This window comes from Hippocampus zosterae, chromosome 14, assembly GCF_025434085.1.
Source record: "Hippocampus zosterae strain Florida chromosome 14, ASM2543408v3, whole genome shotgun sequence".
NCBI lineage: Eukaryota > Metazoa > Chordata > Actinopteri > Syngnathiformes > Syngnathidae > Hippocampus > Hippocampus zosterae.
In genome coordinates this window covers 138155-153760 of record NC_067464.1, presented here as the reverse complement: position 1 = coordinate 153760, position 15606 = coordinate 138155, and the positions used below count along the sequence as shown (strand labels likewise).

At 59.6% G+C, this 15606-nt stretch overlaps 5 protein-coding genes across 13 annotated transcripts; 4 read left to right on the top strand and 1 right to left on the bottom strand.

Moving 5' to 3' along the window:
- Window positions 1–90: 90 nt before the first annotated feature.
- Window positions 91–5416, top strand: syt16 (synaptotagmin XVI). 5 transcript variants are annotated; one of them, XM_052086511.1, is made up of 6 exons: window positions 91–299; window positions 2058–2297; window positions 2857–3039; window positions 3492–3709; window positions 4013–4766; window positions 4937–5416. In XM_052086511.1, the coding sequence occupies exons 1-6, from the start codon at window positions 287–289 to the stop codon at window positions 5248–5250; spliced, it is 1722 nt and encodes a 573-aa protein (XP_051942471.1). In that variant the 5' UTR covers window positions 91–286; the 3' UTR covers window positions 5251–5416. The 5 variants fall into 5 exon arrangements, with proteins under 5 accessions (XP_051942471.1, XP_051942473.1, XP_051942472.1 ...); XM_052086513.1 differs by having other exon boundaries at window positions 93–299; window positions 2121–2297; XM_052086512.1 differs by lacking the exon at window positions 91–299 and adding an exon at window positions 1521–1640 and having other exon boundaries at window positions 2121–2297.
- A 390-nt stretch (window positions 5417–5806) lies between these two features.
- Window positions 5807–7179, top strand: yipf6 (Yip1 domain family, member 6). Its single transcript, XM_052086529.1, has 2 exons — window positions 5807–6367; window positions 6481–7179. Exons 1-2 carry the CDS (start codon window positions 6032–6034, stop codon window positions 6826–6828), a joined length of 684 nt encoding a protein of 227 aa, XP_051942489.1. The 5' UTR covers window positions 5807–6031; the 3' UTR covers window positions 6829–7179.
- A 380-nt stretch (window positions 7180–7559) lies between these two features.
- Window positions 7560–10492, top strand: im:7136021 (uncharacterized). The gene is made up of 4 exons (XM_052086519.1): window positions 7560–8534; window positions 8742–8942; window positions 9275–9485; window positions 9802–10492. Exons 1-4 carry the CDS (start codon window positions 7838–7840, stop codon window positions 10052–10054), a joined length of 1362 nt encoding a protein of 453 aa, XP_051942479.1. The 5' UTR covers window positions 7560–7837; the 3' UTR covers window positions 10055–10492.
- Window positions 10493–10686: 194 nt separating this feature from the next.
- Window positions 10687–11595, bottom strand: dtd2 (D-aminoacyl-tRNA deacylase 2). The gene is made up of 3 exons (XM_052086530.1): window positions 11419–11595; window positions 11107–11176; window positions 10687–11028 (listed from the first exon to the last, which is right to left on the bottom strand). The coding sequence occupies exons 1-3, from the start codon at window positions 11533–11535 to the stop codon at window positions 10736–10738; spliced, it is 480 nt and encodes a 159-aa protein (XP_051942490.1). The 5' UTR covers window positions 11536–11595; the 3' UTR covers window positions 10687–10735.
- Window positions 11596–11639: 44 nt separating this feature from the next.
- Window positions 11640–15495, top strand: nubpl (nucleotide binding protein-like). Of its 5 annotated transcripts, XM_052086520.1 has the most exons (11): window positions 11640–11974; window positions 12218–12362; window positions 12440–12474; window positions 13124–13214; window positions 13617–13656; window positions 13753–13843; window positions 14129–14222; window positions 14338–14423; window positions 14517–14637; window positions 14736–14818; window positions 14909–15495. In XM_052086520.1, exons 1-11 carry the CDS (start codon window positions 11846–11848, stop codon window positions 14969–14971), a joined length of 978 nt encoding a protein of 325 aa, XP_051942480.1. In that variant the 5' UTR covers window positions 11640–11845; the 3' UTR covers window positions 14972–15495. The 5 variants fall into 5 exon arrangements, with proteins under 5 accessions (XP_051942480.1, XP_051942481.1, XP_051942482.1 ...); XM_052086521.1 differs by lacking the exon at window positions 12440–12474 and having other exon boundaries at window positions 11645–11974; XM_052086522.1 differs by lacking the exons at window positions 11640–11974; window positions 12218–12362; window positions 13617–13656 and having other exon boundaries at window positions 12434–12474.
- The last annotated feature ends 111 nt before the right edge of the window (window positions 15496–15606 follow it).

The window sequence follows — 15606 nt, the reverse complement described above, 5'->3', positions numbered from 1 at the left end:
TGCGCTGTGTTTCGCATGTATTGTGATACCGTATCACACCGCAAGCTTTTATTTTTTTTGGTGGGGTGGGGGGGCTGCGGCGCTCGAAGCAGCGGCTGTTTGGACTTCTCAGGTGAAGGCTGGGAAGCTGTCCTTTTCCAGGGCCCGTGAAGGCGTCGCGGTTGCTCGACACTTCCGGGTGTGCGGCCCGCGCCGGAAAGTCCCGGATGTCGCTTCTCTCCCGAGGAGTGTGACCCGGGGAGACCGGAGTCGCAGCCTCTCGCCCGCCCGCTCGCCCGTCGCCGCCATGGCCCCCGACAGTAAGTAGCCAGCCGCCGAGCAGCGGGAAGGAGCCGCGCTCGTCTCCGCCGGGCCTCTCGACGGCCGCGACGTTGACGCGCACCCGCTTGAGCGTTTGATTGTTTGGAGGCTCCGAAGAGCGCCTCAATCGCCAGGCGACTGACATGCCAAAAAGAGATGGACTCGACAGCCACGTGTTTCGTGATTGCCCAGAGAGTCGTCTTCTCCGTGCAATCTGTCCAACCGTTCATTTTGGCTGCAGCCGCACGCAGCCGTGCGATTGGTTTCCCAACTCCAAACGGAAGAAAATGGCCGTTTGAGGATTGCGCTTTTCGCCCGTGTTTCGGATGTCCCCCGGCTGCTCTGCAAGAAGCAAGATAAAGAGCGCAGCGAGAAAAACAATTGGACGACGACGACGACTGCAAGTGACGTGCGATGCCGCAGTCATATGAGCTGCTCTTCGCAGTGGATAAAGCAAATGTGCCCGTGAGCAGTGAGCGTCTTGCCCGCGTGTAGCGCTTGCGTCCCCATTTGTGTTCAGAAAAAAAGCGTCGTCTCCTGTCGAAGTGACATATACAGAGCCCGCCTTCTTGAGTCCGGCGAGGTACCGCACGGCCGGCTTTCTTTAGCGGCTGGATTGCTCGTTGGCAAAATGGGCGTCGGTAGGCACTTTGTGATGTTCTGTGACTGTACACAGGGTGGCAGTGGTGCTCCACCGCGGCCTTGTTACGTTGCCTCCCGACGCCACAGACTTGGGCCGCTGAGGGGCGATGAAAGGGACGGACGAAAACCCACTTCCGTTCTCGACTTAATCTGTCCCCCCCCCCTCAAAAAACTTATCATCCTCCGTCCAAACCGTTCTGTGCCAGGGATCGACGAAGGTGACAAAGTGGTCATGGCCGGGACGTGTCCCAAATGAGGCGCGCAAAGGCTTGGGAGCGCCTTCCCGCCCAAGCTCCCGCACCTCCTCGGCTTCCTCCTCCGCCGTCTGATTGGCTCTTTCCGGAGCCGCTTCCTGTCTGGCCCATAGGAAAAAGGCTTCGGGCGCGCTCCTGTTTGTTCTGCGCTCGCTGGTTTCAAGTCCTTCTCGGCTCCTGTTTGCTCACGAAGCGGCCTGCGGCGAGTGACGTACGGGCGCCCGCCGGCCACGCCCTCCTCCTCGGCCGCGCGGCAGACGACAGATGAGCAGCCGGAGAAGAGGAGAAGGAGCCCGAGTCCGCCAGGGAGAAGTTGAGGAAAAGGAGGAGAACTTGAAGACCAGGAGGCAACTTTTGTTGTTCTTCACAACAAAAGTTGTGAAGGAGGAGGAGGAGGAGACATGGGCGCGGCGCCCAATTCCACCACGGCATCAGATTTCACAAGTAGGTGGAGCCTGATGATCACGTGACCTTCCGAATCTCCGCCCGCGCTCAAAGTCGGTGGGGACATTTTGCCAAGGCAAGAATCGTTTTTCGAAACATCGCCAAAGTCGCTGTGGAATCCCCTTTGACTTTCTTCGGTTCTCATTCGAGTTGCGGGAGCCGTGCGCTCGTGACACTGCGCTGCCCCCAAGTGGCCAGCGCGTGCGCCAATAGCGTTTGTTCACGCGGCTCGCGATTTGCCGAGGTTCCGATTTCACCTTCTCGCTTCTTCTTCTTGTTTTTTTCCGGTTTTCGCGACTTGGACTTTTTTTTCCGAGCTGAAAAAGTTTTTCTGTCCCCCCCCTGCCTGCCCCTTTTCAAGTCCGACACTTACCGAGCGTTTGTTGTTGCTGTTGTCGTGGTGGCGTTTGTGTGTAGGTTGTCCGTTGGTGTGGTCTGATCGGTGCGTGCTTGTGTGCCCCCTCTTCCTCCCGCGAGCAGTCTCGGCGGAGGCGGTGGGCTTCCTGTCGGCGGTGGGCGTGTTCATCGCTGCCCTGGCGCTGGTCTTCCTCTTCATCAACAAGATGCTGTGCTTCTCCAGAGTGGGCGGAGCTCCGTGTCTGGAGCGGAGCCGGCGCTCCCGGAACCGGCGCTCGCCGGGGCTCCGGCAGGGCCTCGGTGAGACCACCCCTCCGCACATCCACGGAGTAGCCATCGTTTGGCTTCTGCGATGCTAGTAGCTCTTCGTGCCTTGCCCGGCAACTCTCCAGAGACCGGATGATTACCGGGTGCGCTGACCCCCATGGACTCGCGAGGGGTCACTTTGGGGGCGCCGCACCGGACGGCCCCAGGTGGCCGATCATACGTCGGGCCCAAAATCGTGTTAGGTCCCGACTCCCAATCGTGCACTTGGCCCCGCTGCGCCAATGTGCCCTTTGGTGAAAATTGAAAGGAAGTTTTGGCCCATTTTGAAGGCCCTTCGTTGCCGTGGAAAAGCGGGCGTGGGAGCCGCCCCGAATACGTTGAAAAAGTCAACCGAGAGTTGGAAGCAAACACGCCGCTCCGGTCGCACCTCAAACAAGACGCGAGCTGTTAGCTCATGAGCCGCTTAAACAAACAAAACTTTGTTTGGCTCGCCAAACGTTTGAAAGGGACGCGACGTCCTCCGGGTGCCGGATCGGAAGCGGATCGACGGCCGGGCGCCCTCATTTTTAGCGCGTGTTTTGTGCGCGTCCAGTCAGGAGCCGCGGCGCGGAGGACGACGGCGGCCCATCTTCCTCGGACAGCGACAACCGGGTGATGAAGCAGTTCGAGATCTCGGTGTCGCGGGCGCAAAGTTTGCGCGGGGAGCAGCCGCCCGGAGGCGCCGGGGGACGCCGCCGCGACAAGCCGCCCGGCGCTGGCCTGTCCCACCGCCAAGGTACGCCCGCGACCGAACGAGCCGCGGACCGGTCGCCGATCCGCATCTGGGCGCAAATAGGGACCGTTTTGCCCCCGAAACCTAATCGCCGCCCTCGGCAGCAACAACTGCAATCGAGCGTTCGCCATCACTAGCAGCGAGTCTTTCACACGCCGCCGGTTGAATTTGGGCCCGCTCCTCCTTGCGCGATTGTTCTCATTCAGCCACATTGAGCAGTTTTCCAGCAGGAAGGACTTTGACTTCATTTAGTCATTTAAGTTTGACGCCGCCCCCCCCCCCCGCAATTTTTTTGTAGGTACATTGGGGCAAACACTTCACACCACTGTCATCAAATAACCGTGATTGCGTTGTGCCGATGTCCGTAGCTCTTCCTCTTCCTCTTGCCGGGTGGGAGGGATTACGTAACTGAGCTGAATGGCCTCATCAACAAAATGGTGAAAATCTGCTTCCAGACGATTTCCCGCCGGCAGTCACGGAGGCGACCAATCGACGCGAACTCCCTAATGAGCCGGAGGAGGGGCCCTCGGCACCGGAGCGGCCTTCGGGGGCGGTCACGCAAGAGAGTCCCGCCCCCTCCGTCGGCCTCCCGCCAATCACGAGCGTCGCCTCGGAGGACCTGGAGGCGGGGCGCCTGCCAAATGGCGTGGGCTCCCCCGCGTGGACGTCTCAGGTACTGCGTGCTTCCGCTTCGATTTCCTCAACTGGGAAACGATCCCGTCTTCTGCTCGGCCGGGCCCATATTGTTGCCATACGTGTCAGTCGTTTCTATTTTCGAAATCAGACCCCCCCCCCAAAAAAAAAACTTTTTACAGTCTTTTTACAGTCTAACTCAATTCATCAGAAAAAAACCCTAAATGTCAATCCAAGTTTAATAGTCCAATCAAAGGAGCACTCAGGCAAGGCAACAAATAACGCAAGGGCCCAGCCAAGAAGAACGTCGCCGCCCTCCCTCCCATCTTTGTCTCCGATCCAGGAGCCCCGCCCCAGCGACGCCGCCCCCCCGCCGCCGACCGGCCCGCTCGCTCTGCGCCCCGTCTCCAAGTGCTGTGACCTGCTGGTCTCCCTGCAGTACCGGGCGGCCGGCGAGAAGCTCCTGGTCACCGTGGTGTCGGCGCGAGATCTTCCCGACCGGCGGCGCAGCGGGGCGGACGCCTGGCAGGTGCACGTGGTCCTCCTGCCGGCCAAGAAGCAGAAACACAAGACTTCGCTCAGGCGGCCGGGCCCGGGTCCCGACGGCGGGCCGGCGGCGGCGGCGGCGCTCGCCTTCGGCCAGACCTTCACCCTGACGCGCGTGGAGGCCTCCCGGCTGGCGGCGTCGGCGCTGCGCTTCCGCATGTACGCCCTGGAGGGCAGGATGTCCCGGCGCCGGATGATGGGCGAGAAGGTTCTGCCCCTGGCCGGCGTGGACCGGGCCGGAGGATCCGTCGACGTGCTTCTGGCGCTGGCGCCCGGCGGCGGCGACGTCATGGTCGCCGGCGCGACGGGCGCTTCTCGTCGCCTTCGCTCCGCGTCGTCGGCGTTCCCGCGGGCTCCCGACTTTTGTTCTCGCCAGAGCGCGGACGACTCGGAGCGCAGCCTGGCCGGCGACGACGCGTCCTCGCTGGCGCGCGGCGCCGACGCCCCCGAGCTCCTGATGGGCCTGTCCTACAGCGCCGCCACCGGGAGGATGTCAGTGGAGATCGTCAAGGGGAGCCGCTTCCGCAACATGGCCGCCGGCAAACCCCCGGGTACTCGCTTACTCAAACTAATCGCACCGTTAAGAGCCGACGATCGGGCCGTGCCCGGTGCCGGCGTTCTTCGTGGCGCCCGTCGTCACATCTCCTGTCCTTCCCCCCCCCCCCATGTCCTTCGGCGGCCCGGTCTCCGACGTGGTTCCCCTCGCCCGCCGGCGCCTCAGACACGTACGCCCGGCTGACGCTGCTCAACTCGGTGGGGCGGGAGATCTCCCGCTGCAAGACGTCGCTGCGGCGCGCTCAGCCCAACCCGGTGTACAAGGAGACCTTCGTCTTCCAGGTGGCCCTCTTCCAGCTGTCGGACGTCACGCTCGTGGCCTGCGTGTACGGCCGGCGCGGCCTCAAGCGCAAGGAGATGATCGGCTGGGCGGCCCTGGGCCAGAACAGCAGCGGCGAGGAGGAGCGCCTCCACTGGAGGGACATGAAGGAGGCGCGTGGGACTCAAGTGTGCAGGTGGCACGTCCTGCTGGAGGCCTGACGCCGGCTTTGCTCCGGACGCAAACCGCAACTTTGCTCTCTCACGAGAATCCAGTTTTTCTTTGTTGTTGTTTTTTTTTTTGAAAGTCGGTAGCAGCCGCGTGTTGTGATGAAAATGAATCCGAATGAGATTTTCCTCTGAATCGCAGGGCCGCTCGATTCCTTTTGCCGGTTCCGCCGGGATACCCCGGCCACATCTCCGGACCTCGATGTCGTCGGATGCGCGCTTGAAAATGGCGGCGCTCGTCGGCGACCGTGGCTTTCACGCCTACTCAGTTCATGTTTATTTTCTAAAAACAATCACGTTTATACGCTTTGAAAGTTCAATCTCTTGTCTTTGTGATGTATTCAATGGCGCTAATAATAAGGAGGTCAAATAAATCAGTGGAGGCAGCGAACCGATATCACTGTTTCTATGCTTATTTAGTTCAACATTCGTTTGTCAAGACGGAATGTATTTCGTGTTGACAGATCCAGCTCGGTCACGTAACAACGTTGACGCGCTGGCTCCCATTATAGTCCGCTAGGTGGCGGTATTCCGCGTGAGCGCCATTCAAATGAAACAGGGAAAAAGAAGAAGAAGAAAGGGCTTTCAACAGGACGCGGAAGTAAACAATCTCCGGCTGACGTGGAGCCGTCGGAGAGTAGGACAAGTCGCTCGTATTGGAATTCTATATCAGTCGCTTGACATTTTGCGTCGTTGAACCCGACGCGAAGAAGAAGAGCCGAGCGAATCGAGTCGAGTCGCAGTCGCTCCTGTGGCGTTTTCCGCCCGCGGCAAAATGGCGGACGCCAGCCGCCCGTTCGCCGGCCTGGCGTCGGTCTCCGTCCCGGAGGACACCCCCGTGGAGGGCGACATCTCCGTGCCGGTGCGCGCGACGCCGTCGGACGACGACGAACTCTCGACGCTGGACGAGCCGGTGAAGGAGACCATCCTGAGGGACTTGCGCGCCGTGGCCAAGAAGTTCGTGCACGTCCTGTATCCCAAGCAGAATTCGGAGCTGCTTCGGGACTGGGACCTGTGGGGCCCGCTGCTGCTCTGCGTCACCCTGGCGCTGCTCCTCCAGGGCGGCGCGGCGCCCCGCTCCGGCGACCAAGGGGGGCCGCAGTTCGCCGAGGTAGGCCCGCAACGTCGTCGGCCTCTTGTTAGGCCCTTAGGTCAACGCCAAACTGGGTATTGGCGGGGGGGAGACGCGGGGATGCTGACGACGGCCGCGTATGTTTTCGGCAGGTGTTCGTCATCGCGTGGTTCGGCTCCATCGTCATCACGCTCAACTCCAAGCTCCTGGGCGGCACCATCTCCTTCTTCCAGAGTCTGTGCGTGCTGGGCTACTGCATCCTGCCGCTGACGGCGGCCATGGTGGTGTGCCGCCTGGTCCTGCTGGGCAAGTTGGGCGCCGCGGGCTTCGCCGCGCGCCTGACGGCGGTGGCGGCTTCCTTCGGCTGGTCCGCCTTCGCCTCGTCCGCCTTCCTGGCCGGCAGCCAGCCGCCCAACCGCAAGGGCCTGGCGGTCTACCCCGTCTTCCTCTTCTACTTTGTCATCGCCTGGATGATCCTCACCTTCTCGCCGGCGGCGTAGAGAAAGGGGGCCAAAGCTGATCGTTTGTTACTCGCAAAAAGCTTGTCGGACACGACAAACGTCCTCTGCCAGACTCGGGTTTGTTTCTCGAGCAGCAAACGAAAAGCTGCCGTTTCTCCTTTGCTCTCGTGTGCGTGGGTGTCTCCAAGAGTTTTTTTTTGTAAGAGTATGTTCCAGAAAGCACATCGGACAGCAGGTGAACACGAGGGCTACGTTTGCCCTGAAAGCGCTTTAAGCGCCACGTGTTTGTGGGATCGAGGACGACAACGGTGTCCGTTTTGCTTGTTTTTCTTCTCTTGTCTACGATCGAAGCATATTTTTGGTGTGATTAAAACAAACCTGGACATGTGATGTCAGACTTTGAGTAATATTCTCCTATTCCAAACTGCCACCGTCATTACAGCGGGGGACGAGCGGGAGGACTTTGTGGACTGGTGCCAGCACTTTGATTCTGTCCTCTTTCATCTCAAACTGCTTCAAACACAAAGCGTGTGACGGAAAACTGGTTAGGACTGCACGACTGTCCGTGTTTTGTGTTTATTATTTTATTTTATCTTAACTGTTTTGTTAAGCGCTTTGCTACAGCTGCCGCTGTTTGAAAGGACTAAAAAAAAATAGTGTACGATTTAACCAGGTGGCGCCAGGGGCGCTGATGCGCTCGTTCGTTGAGCTTACCGCCGCTCTCGCTGAGGAAGAAGAAGAAGAAGGAAAAAAAGGCACCTGATGATTGGCAGCGTCGCCGGAAGTGACGCACGTCGTCGTCTCGCTGGGCGGAGAAGGAAGACAAAAGCGATCGTAGCGTACGTACGTCGCGTTCGCTTCCAACGCCGACAGCCAGCGTTCAGAAAAAAAAGAAAAGCAAAAATGACGAGGGCGGCGGTGACGTCCGAGCGGCAGGAGACGAGCGCGGCGCCCGCCGAGGCCACCCGTCGGCGGTGTTAAGCGGCCGGCGAATGCGGCGGTCGTAGCCGACGGCCCGCCGCGCCGCACCGCGCCTCGGCCGCCCGCCATGTCGGAGCTCCCGCCGCTGCCTCCGGAGCTGTGGGTGTCGGTGCTGAACTTCCTGGGCCCCGCCGACATGCAGGCGGTGCGCTGCTCGTGCCGAGCCCTGCGCCTGCTGGCCGACCACCCTTACCTGTGGCGGGGCCGGGCGGTGGCGCTGTCCGACCTGCGGCGCTACACCTTCGGCTTCTGGGACACGCTGCGCCGGCGCAAGCTGACCCGCGTGGCCGTGCGCCACCTGCGCCGCAAGGAGTGGCGGCGCCTGGTCAAGTTCCTGCCTTCGCTCAGCGCCGTGGCCTTCGTCAACGGCGGCCGCGTCTACAAGCAGAAGTACCTGGACCACCTGCTGCGCTTCGACGACTTGCGCGAGCTGGCCGTGCGCGACGCCGCCTGGTCCGAGCCCATGCTGGGCCCGAGCCTGAGCGCGCACCTGAGCGCCCGGCTCACCCACCTGAGCGTGTGCAACGTGCGCCTGCGCTCCGCCGCCGACTTCGTCCGCGGCCTGGCCGCCCTGGGCAACCTGCGCTACCTGCTCTTCCACCAGCAGGGAGAGGGCTGCGGCCTGGACCGGGCGCGCCCGGTGCCCCGCGACGACTTCCACCGCATGATGACCGGCCTGCCCAAGCTGGCGCACCTCTCGTGGGGCATGAGGGGCGAGCCCCTGCCCGACGACTACCTCAGCCCGCCGGACCCGCGGCGCCCCAGTAGGTTGAGCCGATTTCTCGGACGATTGCGTTTTCGAGCCGTTTCATATGCCGAGCGGCCGACGTAAGGAATCGTCCTCGCCGTCGAACGCGCGTTCAACTCTTGGCGACGAGCGCGTCCGGACGCCCAAATCGGCGTCCCGTCTCCGATCGGTAGAAATGCGGCGGCGGGGGTAAATTGCTTATGCGGCCGTCCGTCCCGTTCAGGCTCTCAGTACGGGGGTCCGGCCCTGAGCAGTTTGGAGCTGGTGGACTACCCCGAGACCATCCTGCCCTACGACGCGCTGAGGAGTTTGACGTCGCTGCGCTCGCTCACGGTGCACTACCGCTACATCCGCGACGGGCTGGACTGTCGCCTGGCGTCCTGGCTGGCGCCGCTCATGCGCCTGGAGACGCTCAGCATCGTGGGTGAGTCCCCCGCCGACGGAAAACTTGCTTCTCGACAAGAAATCGCACTTGACCAAAACTTGAAGTGAAAAAAAAGGACCGTACTGTAGTGTTCGTTTTTGTCTTTTCACGCCTTTCATCAATCTGTCTCCATTTCTGTCCATGTGTACAGCCACCCGACTATTTTTTATTTTTTTTTCAATCTCCTACATGTGAAAGCAAAACAAAAACGGATGAACTCGAAGCGTTAGATTGCATCACTTGATTTCAAGCCGTCATATTGTTCGGCGGCCACAAACGGGACTCTTTCGGTGCGAGCCATATAATACGCTCTAACGCCGTCCTCTGGGCAGGCGGCAACTCCCTGTCGCTGTACACCAACAGCATCCCGGCGAGCGTCACGCGGCTGACGCTGCGCGTGGCCATCACGCTGAAGGATTTGGACTCCATCGCGCCCAAAGTTCTGGCCCTGGAGCACCTGGACATTGAGCAGAACCGCTCCAGCGGAAGCCTGTGCCGACGCATCCCCATGTTGTTCCCTCAACTGCGGACGCTGCGCATACGGTGAGTGCCGGTCCCATGCGGAGGACCACTCGCGACGCAGCCTCTCATACGCACACAAGTCAAGACGCGAGACAAGTTAGGGACGAGGGAAGGTAGGCTAGGACGAGGCCGGGCGGGAAGATCTGGCGAGACAGGGGACGGGATAATGCGAGGCGGGCCCGCGAGGTCGGCGCAGGATAAGATGGAGAGCCGAGACGAGTAAATGGCAAGGCGGGCTACCGTGGAATAACGGCAGGTAGGGCGGGAAAACCGAGGTCGGGGACAGGATCGATGCTGCCGATGATGCTGATGCCGCCTCCCCCCGCCCCCCACCCAGGTTCTTCCGCCGCGAGCCCGAGAAGGACCTCCTGAGCCTGCAGCGTCTTCGTCACCTGGAGCGGCTGGAGCTCCTGGTGGAGCGCTCTTTCATCCTGAGGGACTACCTGAACGGCCACCCGTGGCCCAGCCCCTGCGTCCGGGAGCTCATCGACCAGCTGGTGCGCCTGTCGGCCAACCGCATCACCGTGGTGACGGCCATGCGCCGCCGTAACCCGCTCAGAGAGTGTAACTGCGTCTGGGAGGGGGACTGACGGGAGCTCGGCAGAACTTTGCCCAAAGCTAACCCGAGCTCCCCCCGACACCTCAAGGCGCCGTGCGCCCGGCTGGGACCAAGGTGTTCGGGTCGGACAAAACGAGGCGGGACGGCGCACCGAAGGACGTGTCGAGACGGCCGATTGGGCGGCGGGACGCCGGATTCCGCTTTCTAGTGTGAAGACTCTTAACTTGATTCTAGACCAAGTCTGAAAAGACGTTGAAAAACGTCTTTGGGAGTGAACGAGTTAACCTGACATTCCTTCAGAGGAAGTGCTTGCTGTCAAGTGTCTAATCATGATGCGGGCCACTTGAACTAACTTCCTGAAGGCAAGCGCGGTGCCGACATGGAACAATTTGGATGGAAACTGCCGACGTGGAACAATTTAGCTGTTGGTGTTGTTGCTGCGAACAAATGAAATCGGTTGATGATGCATTTTTGTGGTCGCTGCTTCCTTTTCAGCCAACAGCGCCGAGACCGCCTGCAAAAGCGGGTCTCGGTCCGCTCGTTGGGTCCACGTGGGTGCCTAAACCCAGGCGCTCGGGGCCGCCACCGGGCCACTGATGATGGTCGGCATGCGGTCATCTCGGACGACCTCGTGAGTCAAGCAAAGAGTCGGTGACGCGCATCTGGTTGATTCATTCATTTTAATCGGGTGACACAATGGGGTGGGGGGCATTCAAAACTCCATGAGGTGCGTGTACGGTCCGTTGGTTTGGATGTGGAGGACCTGCCGGTTGCCGTACGTGCCGTGTTCCACGGCGACGCCGGCCGCCGACAGATCCACAAAGCGCTCGTAGAGTCGCATTCCGTCCTCCTTGGCCACGTTGTGGTGGTACTGCATGGCCTTGCCCTTGGCTTTGCCCCCCAGCGTGGCTTGAGGGACCACCAGGAGGCTGCCCGGGAGCTCGGCCAGCGAAACCATCTTCCCGGACGCAGCCTCGCACACGCGCACGTTCAGCAGCGCGGAAACTTGACCGAAAAAGACATTCTTTTGAGCGGTTGTTGGCGGTTGAGCAAACGTGCCGCGGTTCCCCCGCCTCAACTCACCCATCTTGGGAAGGATGTCTTCCGTGGCGCCTTTCAAAAAACAAACGTAGAGCACCATGCCTCTTTCGATCTGCAAGCACACGTCACAAAATGTGTCGGCGTGTTTTCCGACACGCCGGAAAGCCTCCCGAATGTCCAATGGAAGTTGGACGGCTGCCTGCGTATGTGGAGCAAGGCACCTTCCAAGCCCCCCCCCCCCCCCCCCCCCCCGAGGAAGTTAATGGGAGTCACTTTCGTTTTCAATGAAAAGGAAGCCGCTTTACTTTGAGAGAGGCTTTTCGGATCTCAAGGAAGGGGGATTGTCGCGCTGACCTGAACCCACTGAGCTTGCTGGTGCTCGTCCTGCGGCTTCACCTGCAGCCTCGCCTGCAAACATTGCTGCAGAACCGCGCGGGCCACCGGAGTCGCACAACCGCCGCCGTCGGCCATCGAAAGCGGACCCGCTTCGGCGAAGTGAAAATGTTGACAACGTTGGAGGGCTCGCGCCCTTCCTGTGACGTCACCGCGGATGCTCAAAGTTGAAGAAGCTCAAAGTTGCGCTCGTCTTTCGTCGTCGGGATCTTTGCTGCGTGAAATATCCGTCGGCCGCATACTTCAAATTCTTGCTCCGCTTCCTCTTTTCACGGTCATCGTTCCAAAACTAACCGCGCGTCTCTTGTTTTGTCGAAAACGCGTCGCAATTGGCGTTTCGCGCAACATTGACGCGCCTCAAGGGCTCAACCCGAGCAGCTCCTCAAACATGGCGCTCTTCGCTCGCGGCGGACTTTGTTGTTTCCTGGAAACGCGCGCCGCCACATCGGTGCTTCTTCGAGGCGGGCCGCAAATGAAAGCCGCCTTTGCCCGCTGTTTGCACTTGACACGCCGGCACGTAAGTAGTTCGGGACGTCTCTTCAGACGCCGTTTGCTTTGTGTTCAGTTTGCCGAGCGACGTCAAGTCGCCGTTTTTCATAACGACCACGCCGGAAGTGGCACCATGTAAACCCCAAAGTAACGGTCGATAGGTTGTCCGTTGACGCTCGGCTAGTTTGACGAGCAATGATCAAATGACGCTTTTGCGCGGTCTTTACGCTTACGCCCGAAGGGGTTGTCTGAGGTCTTGTTGTCGTGGTAGAGGGCGTTGGACGCAGAGGCCCTGGCGCAGCGTCAGAAGCAGCAGATGGCTCGAGGGCTCCCCAAGCGAAAGGCCATCGCGGGCGTCCGCCAGGTGCTTCTGGTGGCTTCGGGCAAAGGCGGCGTGGGGAAGTCCACCACCGCAGGTACGCCAGCGCCGCATCTTCAGCGGCCGGGCGCCGCCTTCGTCGCACCGACGTCTCTTCCTCTTGTTCCTCCAAAGTCAACCTGGCGCTGGCGTTGATGGCCAACCAGCCGGTGAGGAAGCCCTCCCATCAAGTTGAAGGGACTTCTGGCCGCCACACGCAAACCGCCGCCGCGCTTTGCCACGGATCGGCCGGCCGGCAAACAATTGATGCCCGCTGCGGCGCTATCAAGTGTTTTGGAACAAAATACATGCATAAATAAGCAATACACCGATGTCCTAAATGATCATCACAATGAATTCGTCGGATCACTGCCGTAATCCAAATGCCAATTATTCATGGGAAAAGCCCCAGTGGGCTATTTTTGGACCACAGCAAGCAATTTTCAGCGCAAAGATTGGAAAAGGAAAAGGCAGATGATGGAAAATGTCAAAAAAGGGCGAAGGGAACAAATGTACCGTCGCTAGAATCCGCGCGTGACAAAGCCCTTCAAAGCCGTTCCTACTCCGGCGCTGCCGGCGCGTACGGCAGATACGAGATGAAAACGAGCCATGGAGTGAAAGCTCCAAGTCGCGACCCGAGATGTTCACGGCAAGCTATCGATGCTCGTGCCACAAGACGAGTACAATTGTGGCGTGAGCGCTGTCATTTGCTTTTTGCACATTGTTCCTTCGAGGCGGAGCCCAGAAAATGTTGCGCAAGTGGGGAAGAGTTGCAGAAGCGCTCCCCGCGGTTCTCCTCGATGCCTTTTGTACTTTCAGTCCAAGGCGGTGGGGCTGCTGGACGCTGACGTCTATGGGCCGTCCCTTCCCAAGATGATGAACCTGAAGGGAAACCCGCAGCTCACTGAAGGTAATACGGCGGCACAAAGAAGAATGACGCGGCCATCCATCTAGCGAGCCGTCGATCTTGTCTGTCCGTCTTGGCTCGCTAGCTAGCTAGCTGTCTGTCTATGTAGCTAGCGAGCCAACTATTTTCCTACGTCTCTATGTAGCTAGCTAACTCCTGGATCTAGCCGACTCTATGTAGCTAGCTAGCTAGCTAGCTTCTGTATACATCCGTGGAGCTAGCTAGCTACTGGATCCAGCAAGCTCTCAATCTCTACTGTTGCAAATGATCAAGCGAGCTCGCTCTGTCTATCCATACACACACACGCACAGACATATACACATAAATTGGGATTTCATTTTCATCCGTGTCCGAAAACCCGCGTGAGATTTTATTAGATTTTTTTGTTTTCTTTTGTACGTCCAGACAATCGCATGCTCCCACTGACCAACTACGGCGTTCCTTGGTGAGTATTTGATTGAAAATATGCCGCCAGCGCAGCTCTGCATACCTTTTGCCATTGAGCCGGTGGCGTTTCTCACGCGCTCTCCTGTCCCGCCAGCATGTCGATGGGCTTCCTGGTGGACGACGACGCCCCCATCGTGTGGAGGGGCCTCATGGTCATGTCGGCTTTGGACAAGCTGCTCAGACAGGTTCCGGCGGGCCGCTTCCTTCCTGGCTGCGCGCGCCCGTGTACCGCATGCGTGCGCACCGGGGTCGTCCGAGATCAAGCGGGGAAAAAAATGCTTTCAAAAAACAAAGCACTGTTTACATTTTAGAAGGCAAACGCCGAGTCAAATTCCAGTGCTTTTTCTTTGTTTTCATATCCCGCATGAGCTTTGGGCCTTCATTTCCAACCCTGGTGTGCACACAAGTACGTGTGCGTGCATGTTTTAGAGGCACTTTAAGCACGCCTGGGGGGGGGGGGGGGTGTGTAGGTGGAGTGGGGCTCTCTGGACTACCTGGTGGTCGACATGCCTCCCGGCACGGGCGACGTGCAGCTGACCATCACGCAGAGCATCCCCATAGCAGGTTAGCACGGCCCGGCAATTCTCCTTTTTAAAAGTCTACACACCCCGGGCCACGTCCTCCTGACCCGCCAATCTGCCGGGGCCGCGTCGCCGCTTTTCGTGCGCCTCGCCCGCAGGTGCCGTGATCGTGACCACGCCTCAGGACGTCGCCCTGCTGGACGCTAGCAGAGGAGCCCAAATGTTTCGCAAAGTCAACGTGCCGGTAAAAGCTCGGGGCGGGGGCGGGATCATTTTGTGCAACATCGGCGGGTCGCTCGTCACGCATGCGCTACGCTACGCGCGTGCGTGTCTGCAGGTTCTGGGCCTGGTGCAAAACATGAGCACGTTCGAGTGCCCCAAGTGCGGCCAGCAGACGGCCATCTTCGGCTCGGACGGCGCCAGGCGCCTGGCGGACTCGCTGGGGGTCGCTTTATTAGGTACGGCCCATCCATTGCCACCTCTGGCGCGGCCGGCGGATCTGGTTTGGAGCGAAACGTGGACATGAACGGGTGCGCCTGTGCCCGTCTGCTCTCAGGCGACGTCCCTCTTCACGTCCAGATCAGGCAAACGTCCGACAGAGGCGAGCCCGTCGTCGTGTCTTCGCCCGGCAGCCCACAGGTGCTTCTTCTCCTTTTCTTTGCCTGCGCGCGGCCGTGGGGCGGCCATTGTTGGAAGCCTTTGTGTAATTTCCTCCGGCTCTTTGTCCAGGCGCTGTCCTACTTGAACCTGGCGAGCGCCGTCGTCCGCCGGCTGGACGAGCTGGCCGCGTGACGGCCTCGGAGCGGCTCGTCCCGCTGCTTTTCTCCAAATGGCGTCCTCGTTTGGGAGCGCCACATTTGAGCCGTCGCGTGGATTTTTGCGGCCTGCCCAAGTGACTTCTTGCCAGAATTCCAAAGTCGCACGCCGCCGTCACTTCTGATGGCATTGAACAATGCTATTAGCATTGAGGACTTTTTAGCATCAAGGACCAATCATTCCCCCCCTGCCAGCCAGGTGTTAGTTCTTTCCTCTTCTGCGAGAGAGGATGCAGCAAGTCATTCTTCCCACGCTTTTGATGTCGGTACGCAACAGCACTCGCTCGTCGATGATTTGAAAGCGTCACATGCCGTACGCTATAAAAGCATGAAAAGCCTGTTCCTGCTCCAGAAGACTTTTTGTTGCCCGTTTCCTCGCTATTTTGCTCAAATGCGCAACGACTCGTGGCTACCGCGCTTCGAGGCGGGACGGCGCGGCGAGAGCACCTTGGAGAATCCGGGCGCGCTGACTGGAATCGGGCCGTCTCATATCATCACATACCTGTCGTTTTTTTTTTTAATCATTTGAAATCATGTAAGGCGTATGACAACTTTTATACGGAAAGAAAAAAACATTCTGGCAAAGAGCATTTTGGCTCAACACCAGATGCT